This window comes from Erpetoichthys calabaricus, chromosome 1 (assembly GCF_900747795.2).
Source record: "Erpetoichthys calabaricus chromosome 1, fErpCal1.3, whole genome shotgun sequence".
In the NCBI taxonomy this organism is placed as follows: Eukaryota; Metazoa; Chordata; class Cladistia; order Polypteriformes; family Polypteridae; genus Erpetoichthys; species Erpetoichthys calabaricus.
Window position 1 is genome coordinate 214,208,641 of NC_041394.2, and position 14,477 is coordinate 214,223,117.

General features: G+C 38.2%; 1 protein-coding gene across 1 annotated transcript in view; it reads right to left on the reverse strand.

The window, feature by feature from the left end:
• smo (smoothened, frizzled class receptor) overlaps window positions 1–14,477 on the reverse strand; it is a 98,226-nt gene that overhangs the window by 23,189 nt on the left and 60,560 nt on the right. The window contains exon 10 of the mRNA XM_028811429.2: window positions 7,239–7,387. Coding sequence (XP_028667262.2) covers window positions 7,239–7,387 — 149 coding nt within the window. The remainder of the gene's footprint in view (window positions 1–7,238; window positions 7,388–14,477) is intronic.

Genomic DNA, 14,477 nt, shown 5'->3' on the forward strand with positions numbered 1-14,477 from the left:
TTGGAGGTGGCCCAAAATGTCTCTCCGCTGCTCTGTTTCCATGTTCTTTTGCATATTTTACTACCTCCAGTTTAAACTGAATTTCATATGCTAATCTTCTCGTCTTTGACATTTTGTACCGTTAAACTCGCTGTGAAAGGCAATCTTTTTCGAGTTGCGGCGCATTAAGTCCAAAAACTTTCTTTCGCGCCGCACCTGAGGGACTGCCCATAAATAAAGTCATGACGACACAATCTATGGACAATTGCCAATAAAAACAGTTAATTTTACAAGTTTGAAAGACATTTTATTAATAAAGGAATCAAAGGATAAATCTTAAATTTAATTAATGTGAACGTTGAGATTGTTTTTCAGCACATATGAGATTGATGCGAGGATCAATTTTCGAAAGACAGACGCGCATTTCCTTGTCGATCATTTGAAGTCTCTCGCGTTTCTTAGACTTCATTTCCGTAAGTGTTGAAAAACCTTGCTCACAGAGATTTTAAATATTTTACAAAAGTTTTTGCGGCACCCCTAGGAAATTCTACGGCGCACCGGTTGCCTGACAGTGCGTTAGAGAATTGGTGTTTTTCTGAGGAAAATTCAGTAATGAAAGAACTGTCAGTTGTTATGAGAGACATACTACCGCACACATCAGTAATTTGACTCATACCGCTTGGTGATGCACATGGGTTACCGTAAGTCTTAATCCATGCATCGCCAAACTGTATTACTATTAAAGCGCACCAACCAGCCTGACAGGCAGGGCTTTACATGGCAAGAGAGACTATGTGTGTCTCTCCTGCCATGACGGGCCTGCCTGTCAGGGCACTGTGCTCTCACGAACACAGCTGCAACAAGCTGGACATGGAGCAACACATTAGTACTGGCACAGTAAGAAGCGGGCGGAGGGAGAAAGGGAGACGACTGTCACAGGCTGTCATGGTTTTAATAATCTTTTATTTTCCCAGGTACCAGTGCATTAAGTCCTTCCCCTCCCCCCTTCGCGCCGTCATCGAGGTCATCCGAATCCTACTGTTGGTGGACGCTATCCCGCCTCCTTTCACGTCATTTGACGCAGGGTGTGTGACGTGTCTGAGAGTGGTGGGCGGGCATTGCTTCGGCGCCTGTCCGTACGCCATCGCTGATTGAGCAACTCTGGCTACGAGGGGCGGGGAGGTCTGACATCACCTCCAGCACCTGATTGGTTTGGTGTGTCCAAGAGTGGTGGGTGGGTGTTCCCTCGGCGCCCATCCGTATGGCATTGCTGATTGAATGGCTGTGGCTATGAGGAGCAGGGAGGGCTGACATCACCTCCAGCACCTGAACTGTAAACTGTAAGTACCGTAAGCGATAGTAAGCGAACGCAGCAGCGGGAGACAGCGCATGGGGCACCACAGGCAAACAAATACAGTCGACCCTTGATATGCGAACAACTTCATTTACGACCAAAATTTTTGTTTTGATTTATGACCAACATCTTGCGTTACGACCCGAATGCAGTCACGTGTATCTGCTTGTGCGATTGTAAACAAACAGCCGAGAGCGTTTGTAAGTGTCAGTCGTAATTTCGGTCAGTGCAGTGATTTATATAATTTATTTCAATAATTGCTAAGAAAGGAAGAGAAGGTAACGAAGGTAAAGAAAGCGATCACAATCGAAATTAAGAAGGACATTGTGCGGAAATATAAGAGTGGTGTTCGTGTGACCGATCTCGCTATTATGTACAGCATGTTGAAATCCACCATCTCGACAATTTTACAAAGAAAAGATTTGTATAAGGAGACTTCTTCCAAACAATAACCACCTTCCATTTCATTCTCCTCCTCCTCCCTTCCTGCAGCCCAAAGATGTCAAATTAAATGGTGAGTACAGTATGAAATTGTTGTTTCTGGTAGGCTAGGCACTTTTTATAACTTTTTGGTTAGTACATTAGAAAAATTATTGGTGTTTTGGTAAATTATGCACATTATACAACCCTTTTTTATTATGAAAAGGTTAAGTAAGTGTTGCTGTGGGAGGTTTGGAACGCATTATGGGTATTTCCATTATTTCTTAAGGGAAAAATAGTCTTGTCTTACAACCAACTTGAGTTACAACCAGCCCTTGCGAACGAATTGAGTTCGTAAGTCCTTTTACAACAGCCTTGCTGGACAGCATTCGGACTATTAGACGCACCCTCATTTTCCCCCCACTTTTGAGGAAAAAAAAAGTGCGTCTTATGGTCCGAAAAATACGGTAAGTATTATCTTTGACACTAATGAAATCTTTTACCACACACATTAAAACTACCTAAAACCTCCTAAACCAGGTTGAAAAATGGATAGATGATAAAAATGGATCTAATGATAGAAGGGTACTGTTAATGTACACATTTATTTCTTGTACAATTGGCTACTACAATGCTTTATTCACATGATGTTAAATAGTTTGTTAGCTTTCAGTTAATAAAACATTTTATTATACTCAAAATAAAAAATATGACCACATAACTTCTCTTCCTAATTTTTTACAAAGGTTTCCAGTTAGTTTTAGGCCTGCTTTTAAAAATTTTCTTCTTATATATATATATATATATATATAAGTCTTTTAATATCTTAGGCCTACTTACTTATCTGAACTCATAAATACATATGGTATATATACTAGTGTATATGCTACAAACTCAGTAGCCAGTAAGCTACAGAATTCCAAAACTGAAATTATGTCTCTGCTAGTGCATGAGATGTCGCATTGGTCTCCGAGTTAAATCTAGGCTGAAAACTGATTACTTTATAAGGAGTTCTAATCAGGGTATGTTAGACTAAACTGTTAAACTGAAGCTGTTTTATTAATCATTTGCACAAAAATATAAGAATGTCGATCATTATGATTCTTACTGACCATTCGCTGTTGTGCGCCTCTTCTCAATATATTAATAATCCATTTGGTGTCATTGCTATACTGCCAGCACAGTACTCCAGCTGATGGAAATTCGCAACAAGGGAGACTTAGAATTCAAACAGTGGAAGGATTTAGACTTCATATTGAACTACTGTACCCTCCTCATGCTTACTGTATAAGATTGTAAAATGCAGGGAACTGGGTTGGCAGCTGGGAATCAAAACTGTTATAACTGACTTTAGACCAAGTGTAACAAAAAATGTAAATAGCAAAATGTCAACATAAATACAGTAGGAAAGTGTCCACAGCTGTACTGATGCAGATTTAATGCATGTATTTCATGTAATACATTATATTTTGAATCAGTCACCAATGCATAGCCTCATGTTGCAATCAGAACAGTAGAAGTATGTTTTTTGCACACTTTTGTTGTATTTTTTTATGTTGCTTGCACGATAGGGTAGAATATCAGTACTTGATCTGCACAATGAAAGCACTGCTTGTGCTGTTGCAGGTTATCACAGCGCAAGGCTTAGTGACTTCCACATTTCCCCTGACATGAACAACAGTTGTTGCATTGTGAATTGTGCTTAGTGGGCTAATGTGTTTCTTGTCTGTTTACACAATCACAATTTTTTTTCCTCCTTTTTCATGCATCTACTTGCATCACAGTGAACCATCTGGGGACCAAAATCACCAGGCTTATCATTCAGTTTATTCTAAAACTAGCTTTATAGCTTCTCATTTACATGCAACTCCTCCCCACTCATAAAGACTGATGAGATATCATGGAGTGGCAAAATACATAGAAATATTCAAGATTTTTTTTTTTTTTGCATCATAATGCAATTTTATTCATTAAATTGCAACAGAATACTGTCCGACTGTTACTCATGCTTAACACTATCTTGGATTATAACAGCTAAATTCCGAGAGACATTTGACGTTTACCTTAATTACATAGAATTCTTAGCCAGAGAGACTCTCAGAGTTAACATTAGAATCCCTGAAGCCTATGAAAATATATTTGTTTTGCAAATGTGTCAGTCAGCACTGGCAGCAAGCAGCCTGCTATCACATCCCCCACAGAGGCAGCTGAAGTCAAGTCAGACACAAAATTGTCAGAGCTGAAGTCCACTTATCTGGGAGTATTGTGTCTGGAATTGTATAGGATAAATAATTTGTTATTTGGAGTACATATACAGTATTTCACGTGTGTTGTCTACAACGATCAGTGTAAATGTAGGATGACAGGAAATGTTCGGCAAGAAATGTTGAACATACAACTAAAACAGAAACTTTTTTTATGTTATGGTAATAATTGACAAAATGTTGACATGAAGTGTATAATGTGTGAAGATTTAAGTCCAAATATCAAATATACACTTTCACAAAAGTTATAACAAAACAAGTGCACTTTTATTCAAGAATATAACTGAAGAAAAAAATTGTTCAATTTACATGTTACTGGTACTGTGTAAAAACTGAAGCACAACTATCAATACAAAGTAGACATGTCTGCTTGACTGGTGCAGAGTTAAGGACTGCTGCCTCATAATCAAGAGGTTGCGGGTTCGATTCCGTGTCCTCCTAGAATTTACTGTTTCATTTTCAAGCAGTTGTCACAGTGGAAACACTGGTCCATCACGGATCTGCACAGATAGCGCCATGGATAAGCTACCGTTTAGCAATAGTGAGGTAATAGGCTCAAATCCCACATCTTCTCTGTATGTAGCTCTTTGAGTAGTGAACTGCTATTATTATTATATAATAAAAACATACATTTGATCCGAGTCTGTAACAGCCGGTGTAAATTTACGGTACTTGTAAAACTTAGTGCTGAAGGGATAAAAGCAGACACACAAACAGCAGCTCAATCATTTATTCTTGGTGTCTTGTTGAGCAAACAGACACCACAGTGTCTAAGGTGGATGTTACTTTTCCTCACATAAGGACATTCACATCAACATGTCATTTGAATGATTTTTTTATTCAAGAATCCAATAAATAAAACAGAATAAAAAAAAAATCATTCAAATTAAGTTTTATTCAAGAATAAAAGTGAACAAAAAAAATGTTCAAACGACATGTTGATATAAATGTCCGTGTGCGAGGAAAAATAACATCTTTTACAAGTACTATAAATTTACACAGGATGTTACAGACTCACATCAAATGTATGTTTTTGTTATATGATAATAATAATAATAATAACAGCTCGCTACTCAAAGTGCTACATACAGAGAAGATGTGGGATTTGAGCCTATTACCTCGCCATTGCTAAATGGTAGCTTATGCACAGCACCATTTGCGCAGATCCGTGATAGAGCAGCATTTCCACTGTGACAACTGGTTGAAAATGAAACAAGCAAACACACACATATGCAGACATCTTATTTTGTACTGGCTGATAGTTGGGCTTCAGCAACATGTCAATTAAGCAATTTCTTTTTCTACGGTTTTATTCTTGATTAAAAGCATACATGTTTTGCTACACCTTTTGTGAAAGTGTTTCTTGGATATTTGGGCTTCACACATCCTACACTTCACGGCAAAATTATGTTATTACTATAACATGAAAACATTTTCTGTTTTACCCGTGTGTTCAGCATTTCCTGTCTCATATTTCCTCTGTCATTTTATATTTACACAGATCGTTGCAGACATGGAACACACATGAAATGTACAGTATGTATTTCAAATCACAATATTTCATTACCTAAATAATTCCTTACAAACGCATCGCCAGATAAACACTTCAACACAGACATCAGTTGTGAGGATTTCAGCAGGGCGATGCCTTCATCTGACTGAACTGGGGGAGGGAGTGTAGCAAGCTGCGTTCTGCTAAACCACACATTTGCAAAACAAAAATCACAAGCTTTAGGGATTCTAGTGTTAATGCCACGGAGGCTAAGCTTAATGTGTGAAAGAGTAGCCTGTAAAGAGTAAAGAAAGAGAGTAATAAATGTGGTGACCCATTACCTATGATGACACAATGCTGACTCATGATAGTAAAATCATAAAAAAGTGCTTCAGTAATTCACAGATGTGCTTTCCAAGATTGTGTCCTTTCTAAAATCCAAAACTAAACAGTACAGATTTTACATGTATCTGGCTTTACATTTTTACTGGATTTAACTTCAAAATTAACTCAGATAAAATATGAATTGCAGGAAAAGGAGAGACCTGCCACATATTATAATCCAAATAAATGTGATTCTCTGGAAAAACCAGATAAAAAAAAGGAAAATCACATAAATTGGTAAAATTTTAAATAAAACAGCATACAAAGGCACATTACGTTTCAACAATTCTGTATTGTACAAATTATTGTCAAAAGAGTTTTAAAGATGGTTTCAAGAGTGAAATCAGAAGGAAGACGTCATTATATTCATCTTTAACTCTCAACTCTGACAACTGACGTATAACAATACTTTTGCACATCTTTAGGCCTAACCAAACGATACTGACTGCATCTGTCAGTTCACCTACAGCCACATGCCTGACTTCAGGACTTGTGGATATTGTGGAGTGACAACCATCTCAATGACTGTTTAAGGGCCACAGTGGCTATGAGCACTGTTAAGAATGTGATTTTGAGAGATTAGTAACTATGAAGGATACCACTTCTGGACTCATTAGTTCCGGGTTAGGTATGCAGGCATGTTGAAAAAAACGATTTATTTATTTTCAGTGGTATGTTTCAGCATCTGATGTTATGGTAAATGGGAGTTGTTTTATTAAATGCTGCTTATTGTGCAGCATTTAAAACTGAATATTTCTTTATCAGAAAAATATACTGTTTTAATGGTGTGAAGATTGCTAATGGTTACTGCAAATTTAAGCAATTAACTATAGAACATGTCTGCGTTAGCAAATTTTAAAAGTATGCTGGAACAGGCATGATGGACAGTAGTTTCTTTAAGAACAAGCAATAAATATACCACCATTTTAATTACATTAATAAACAAATAAATAGATAAGTTATGTTGCTAATGTATTATTATTCTGAAATGTGAGGAGTAAGATATGTCCAAATTGAAATTAAATTGTCTTGATAAACTCTCCACATAAACTAAAAGCAAAGTTTTCTTCATTTTATACATTTTTAATAATAACTAAGTCTGTATTATGTATGTACCCTAGACCTTGTTTAGTATGAAAAAGCATTTTTTAGAACTAATTTTGCATCCATTAATCTGCTCTATAAAAACTGAATGTAACAGTATAAATAATTAACAACTAATTAATGAGAAATAAGCAATATTGTATTTTAAAACAAACTATGAAATTATTCAGTAATATGAAAAATGTAAAAATTTTATTAAAAATTTTAAATGAAAAATTTAAATGCGCTTGAAAACTCTTACCGACAGGGCAGTCATGGGAGACAGTTTGTACGCTGAATGAAAGCTCCTTCTCTGGGTGATTCAGTAACTCTTTACGCTTGGCAAAAGCCTTAGCAATCATTTTACTCTTCTTAATCCTTTTAGGCTCATCATCACTACGACCAATAATTCTAGGACAAACCAAAAAAATAACCTTGAAATCCAAATTAAATGAATCTTTAGAGTGAATGCATACTGTAAAATTGTTAAAGAAAATTATTAAAATCAATAACTCAAGTACACATTTTGACTTTGCATTTGATAGATTATTTTCCCAATGTCTAAGTACTTTAAATACACTGTCATAATAAAAATAATAATTAAAGAAAAAAATTAAATTACAATTTGTTAGTAATTTTAAATAAAACTGCATTATAATACAGTGGTTGCCTTTATTTGAAATTTCCATAGTTGTACGTTGAGCTGAAATAAATTTGCATCTGTAGATGTATCATGCATATCACCAACAACTGTATTATGTTTGCTAAGGCATCAGTGGAAAGAATTCTTCATTGTTGTTTCAAATCAATCTATTGTGTTTATTGTGCAGGAGACAGACCTGCCACACAAAATCCCCACATGTGAATATGTGGATATGAGCAAATTATGGCTCAGTTAGTTCAAAAATACATTTACACATGTTTAGAGAGCACAATGATGTGACCAATCATATTATTGTTATTGCTTAACCTGTAGTATCACAAATTTGTAAGAGGAAATGAAAGGAAGAGATTAATTTCCCTTTCATACATTGCCCTATACCAGGCCTATTCAAATGGCAGCCCTAAGGCCACATGCAGTCCAGTGTAGCAGTGGTACCGCTGGAAGGACTCCATTTACCAGCATCCCCTAAGGGGATTGCCTTCATTGGATGTCTGAAATGGGCACAGGAGCTGCTGGGGACAAGAAGGGCCAGCGGGAAACTTGAAAAGGGGCCAGAGAAGCAGCAAGAGGGAGATCTGTGTTTCTGTGTCCAACGTAACCACTGTGAAGTAATTTGTACTCTGAATCATTTCTTGCAAGGATGAATGGAATGTCTAGTGCTTGCATGTCGTATGAATAGTGGTGGATTAGTCATGGTGCATCTTCAGAAGGAGCGCTCCTGTAAATTTCACCCCTCACCGCTTAGGACTACCGGTAAAACTGTTTGTTTATTACGGATGCTGTTCCTGGGATCATCATCGTCATCTTCACTCCATACCAATTCATCCATTTCTGCCACATTGGAACTGTGATAAGAACATTGTCATGAGTATGTATTGTTGTGGTTGTTTGTTGCATTAATATTTGTATTGCCAAAGCGGAAGGGGGGGGTTGTCACATTTTTTTTGTTAATTGATTTTCATTCAATATATTTCACACATTTGTTTGATTTGTGTCTCTGTCTTTGAGTGTGTGAAGGTCAGGCCACGGCTGGGTGCATTCCTGAAATCCCCACCGAAAAAAATAAATAAATCACCCGTTCTATTGATGGTGTGAATCCAAACGGCACTGAACCACTACACCAGAAGCAACCTCCGAGTGGCCCAGGCTGTTGTTCTGCCGGGACTCCAAACTGCAACTAAAATGGTCTCAAATGCAACCAAAAATAGGCTTTGGAGATTATTTAGTTCATCAGTTGCGAAAAAAAGCATTGAAACTTTAAACTCAGTACAGGATCCCCCCCGCATAAAGGCTAGTTTATATCCTGTGGTGGGTGCAAGTGAGTTGCTGCGAAAATGACATCAGAATTGTACATGACTTTCTAAGTACATGACGCTGCTGATGGGACAGCCGTGTATTACAAATGGTGATTTTGAAAGAGAGGCTGGTTACGCTTGTGCTAGGATAATGAATGAAGAGCTGAATATGATCCAACTGCCTATCAAAACAAAAGACAGGCATACAAAACATTTGAAATTCATCTGCCCATCATATAGGTCCCCTGTTATGTGTCCTGTGGAGTTCAGTTGTCCCTTCTGATTTGGCATGGCACACTAAGGTATGACTGTCATTGATCTCCTTGCGTTCACGCATCTTTGCATACTATTTCTCTTTTGATTTAACACCTACTCCATGCAAAATGCTGGCCTGTCCATGAGTAAACATGTACGAGCAGTTGCCTGCCCGCTGTTTCATCAAGCACAGTGATGTGATGAAGTCTGCGTTTTAACGTTGAAGGTATATTACAGTCATTTTACCGGGGTGCTCTCTGATTGACGGCAGACAGTAAACTTTGTTAAAATGGTATTAAAAATGCCACTTTATTAGTTGTTACTTCAGTCATTTTGGCATGTGCACTATATGTTCTGTTACCAATAAAATCTTCAACGGGAGCTCATCAACAAAGAAACATGGAAAATAAAATTTGGTAAAAAAAAAAATTCATTACTTGACTTGAACTCTGTACAAAGACATTTTAAAGACAAATTATTAAAACAGATGTACCAACCCACTTTCATGCTATACATGGTGCCATGCTCTTGAACATTTACTCAGGTAGTTTTTTTCTGGAGGGACGGGGAAACAATTTCAACAGGAAAAGCTTGTTTTCAAAACTCAAATTTAACCTCTATCATATGAGTGATTAAAACCGTGTGAATGAAATAGTTTTAGTTTTATGAAAAAAAAAATCCCTTGCCTGTCATGACCACCCATTTAAATTGGGGGAGGATCTCATATTTCATTTTTTGAAATGTGCCTGGGTCAAATGTGAGTAAAATGTTTATTTATTTTTTTTTATTTCAAAAGTGGAAAAAAGTATTGCTACTACCTCAGATTCTGTTCAGTTATAGCTTTTTTGTTCTTTTTTTTTTTTTTAAATAAGTTTTTGATGTGCCCGTGTCAGATGTGACCAAATGTAAAACAGAAAACAATGAATAAACACTACTTGTTTTTAAATACATTTATTTGTGTTGATTTAAAAATTTTCATTACCTGCTGCTTACTGGCTGCTGAAAATGTATGGCCCAGCTAAATTTCACGGTTTGAAAATCTGGCCCAAATGAAATTGTAATTGAATAGCCCTGCCCTACACAGTCTTGAAAAAGCACCAGAGGCTTCACATTCATTCTCTGATTGCAATGAGCACATCTAAGATATCCTTCCAAGAATTTTTTAACAGGTGTATACAGTTCATTGTCATAGTTGAAACTTTGCATGCATTCACAATTATGCAAATACAAGTGTGCAATGTGAGAAGAAGCTGCACATTGGCAGTACTAACAGTTATACCAATATTTTAAAGTAATATTACACCAAAAAATTATATTTTACTTACCCCATTTATTTTTTCAGTAGTGGCAGAGAAAAAGTTTTAAACTCCTGTTTTCATTCAGAATTGTAAACAACATGAAAAACATCCAAGGAAAAAAAAATCTTTAAAACTTAAAGATCCTCCTGTCCCTGTTCAACAGTTCTGTCAATAAGCCTTTGCCTTGAGTCTTTGAACATTTACGTATGTGCTGATAATTCACCAATTATCTATTTAACAATATTTTAGCAAAAAAAACATTTGTTTTGCATGTTTTCAGCTAGCGACTGGATAAAAGATTATAGGATACAAGTAACATGAGATTGAGGTGAACTTTGACTTCTGTTATGTGTTGTGGCACGCGGTTGGTGGTGGTACCCAGCCGGGAAGCCCAAGAGGACAAGAGGAGGGCTCACGCCTCCTCTAGACCACGAGGGGGCATCCACCCAGGTTGTGTTGGGACCACGGGTACAGGGCTGTGAAGCTCAACCCTGTAGGGGCCCGTGGTCACCGCCAGGAGGTGTCCCTGTGCCTGATGGACTCTGGACCCCAGCACTTCCGCCACACCAGGAAGTGCTGGGGGGAAGAAGAGAGGGAACACCCGGAGTGCTTCCGGGGAGACAGTCGGCACTTCTGCCACACTGGGGTGTGTTGGTGGAAGATTGCCGGTGCACACCTGGAGCACATCCGGGTATGGATAAAAGGGGCCGCCTCCCTTCATTCAGAGCTGGAGTTGGGTGGAAGAGGACAAGGTCTGAGAGAAGAGAGAAGGAGGCGGTCTGAAGGCATACTGTGGCTTTGGCCTGGACTGTTGGGGTGATTGGTGCTGCGGCACTGGGTTTGTGCACTTCAAGTGCATCTGGAAAGTATTGACAGCGCATCACTTTTTTCACATTTTGTTATGTTACAGCCTTATTCCAAAATGGATTAAATTCATTTTTTTCCTCAGAATTCTACACACAACACCCCATAATGACAGTGTGAAAAAAGTTTACTTGAGGTTTTTGCAAATTTATTAAAAATAAAAAAATTGAGAAAGCACATGTACATAAGTATTCACAGCCTTTGCCATGAAGCTCAAAATTGAGCCCAGGTGCATCCTGTTTCCCCTGAACATTCTTGAGATGTTTCTGCAGCTTAATTGGAGTCCACTTGTGGTAAATTCAGTTGATTGGACATGATTTGGAAAGGCACACACCTGTCTATATAGGGTCCCACAGTTGACAGTTCATGTCAGAGCACAAACCAAGAAAAGTCAAAGGAATTGTCTGTAGGCCTCCAAGACAGGATTGTCTCGAGGCACAAATCTGGGGAAGGTTACAGAAAAATTCCTGCTGCTTTGAAGGTCCCAATGAGCACAGTGGCCTCCAAGTGGAAGAAGTTCGAAACCACCAGGACTCTTCCTAGAGCTGGCCAGCCATCTAAACTGAGCGATCGGGGGAGAAGGGCCTTAGTCAGGGAGGTGACCAAGAACCTGATGGTCACTCTGTCAGAGCTCCAGAGGTCCTCTGTGGAGAGAGGAGAGAGGAGAACCTTCCAGAAGGACAACCATCTCTGCAGCAATCCACCAATCAGGCCTGTATGGTAGAGTGGCCAGACGGAAGCCACTCCTTAGTAAAAGGCACATGGCAGCCCGCCTGGAGTTTGCCAAAAGGCACCTGAAGGACTCTCAGACCATGAGAAAGAAAATTCTCTGGTCTGATGAGACAAAGATTGAACTCTTTGGTGTGAATGCCAGGCGTCACATTTGGACGAAACCTGGCACCATCCCTACAGTGAAGCATTGTGGTGGTAGCATCATGCTGTGGGGATGTTTTTCAGCAGCAAGGAATGGGAGACTAGTCAGGATAAAGGGAAAGATGACTGCAGCAATGCACAGAGACATCCTGGATGAAAACCTGCTCCAGAGCACTCTTGACCTCAGACTGGGGCGACGGTTCATCTTTCAGGACAACGACCCTAAGCACACAGCCAAGATATCAAAGGAGTGGCTTCAGGACAACTCTGTGAATGTCCTTGAATGGCCCAGCCAGAGCCCAGACTTGAATCCGATTGGACATCTCTGGAGAGATCTTAAAATGGCTGTGCACTGACGCTTCCCATTCAACCTGATGGAGCTTGAGAGGTGCTGCAAAGAGGAACGGGCGAAACTGGCCAAGGATAGGTGTGCCAAGCTTGTGGCATCATATTCAACAAGACTTGAGGCTGTAATTGCTGCCAAAGGTGCATCGACAAAGTATTGAGCAAAGGCTGTGAATACTTATGTACATGTTATTTCTCAGTTTTTTTAATTTTAATAAATTTGCAAAAACCTCAAGTAAACTTTTTTCATGTTGTCATTATGGGGTGTTGTGTGTAGAATTCTGAGGAAAAAAATGAATTTAATCCATTTTGGAATAAGGCTGTAACATAACAAAATGTGGAAAAAGTGATGCGCTGTGAATACTTTCTGGATGCACTGTAATTAACTGTAAATAAACGTGTGTTGGACTTTTAAAAGATGTCCATCTGTCTGTGTCCGGGCTATCTCACACAGTGTGAAAACTATTTTCTCTCCATTCTGCATGAAAACATCCAATTAAAAATTTTTCTTGGCCACCACTACAAAGTACATGGGGTAAGTAGCATAAAAAATATCACTTTTGGGTGGAGTACTTCTGTAAAGATGCTGTTACTGTTAGTATTTGTATATTTTAGATTATATTACAGAAAAAGACTAATTATTTTAAGAAAAACCTGATGAATTAGGATTTCTGTTTTTGCTGTGGTATCAAATAGGTATCAATTTATAGTAAAACTTTCACTGGTATTGGTAATGAATACAAATATTCTAGTACTGCAACATACATTTAGGCTAATGTTTTATTCAAATCAACTTAGAAAATCCTCTCTGTGCCTCATTAATATGTAAACTAAAAGAATAAATCTAGTGTTCTTCAACAGAATAGTGAACATAAAAATCCTCAATATAAACAACTTTAAAATTAAAAAAATTAAATTAAATAAAAATGCAAGCATACAGTAACCAAAGACAGTGAGCACTTTACCTAGTATTCCCCAAGTGGTTAAGCAGTGCAACAGACAGATCTAGACAGTAAAGCATCTCTGCTAAAGCAAATTTTTCTAATATCTTTGTCCTACAGTTACCGTGTCTATCTGTGACAACAGGCACTAGAAACCCTACCTCAGTTAAGAATTATGATTGAAAACAAAGATGTAGTACACAAAAACTTTATTGACTTCCAACCTCTCATGATAAAATTTATCCTTTAACATATGCTTATGATTTTGGCTTGCTCTAATTTTATTGCGTTCACAAGGACACCATATCTTAGCAAGTTGTCCTCTTTCAGCATGCAATATATTGTGCTGAAAATCAGCTACCAGAAATCCCTAACATTAACACTGGATTTTAGGATCATATTTCTGAATTCTACTGAGCTCTAGAGGCCTATGGGAGCAGTCTGTGCTATAAAGAAATACTGCTGAGTTTTGCAAAGCTGCTGTGCTGTTCCTGTTCTCTGGAAATGGAGGTTTTCCCAGGTTTACTCTTCTCTCTCAAGTGTAAAATAAAGTGCAAGATTGCAAACATACAGCTTGCCTTCATCTGAAGGCAGAACCCAGCTACAATATATAAACACAATGTGTTTGTATATTTACATCCTTCTTTTAGGTAGCTCACTATCTTTAGAAGAATGGCTCTCTGTTGCCACACTAGTTGGAATTGATATCCAACTTTGGCAAGCTTATTGCTTTTATAAGGTCGCATGCAGCTAACTCTGAAACTGCTTAATTGCATGATGGAATGCCAGCTCATACTGTTGGTGACTCATCCCAAGACTGATGCAACATCAGTGCTGTTTCCAATGACCACTTCAAAATCCTTGCAATGGGACTCAGACTTCGTTGGGTGGTCTTTGTTTCTGCTGTGGCCACGTTGCTGGTGACAAAAACACATCAGCAGGAGTCTTTACTGCTTCACTGTCTGG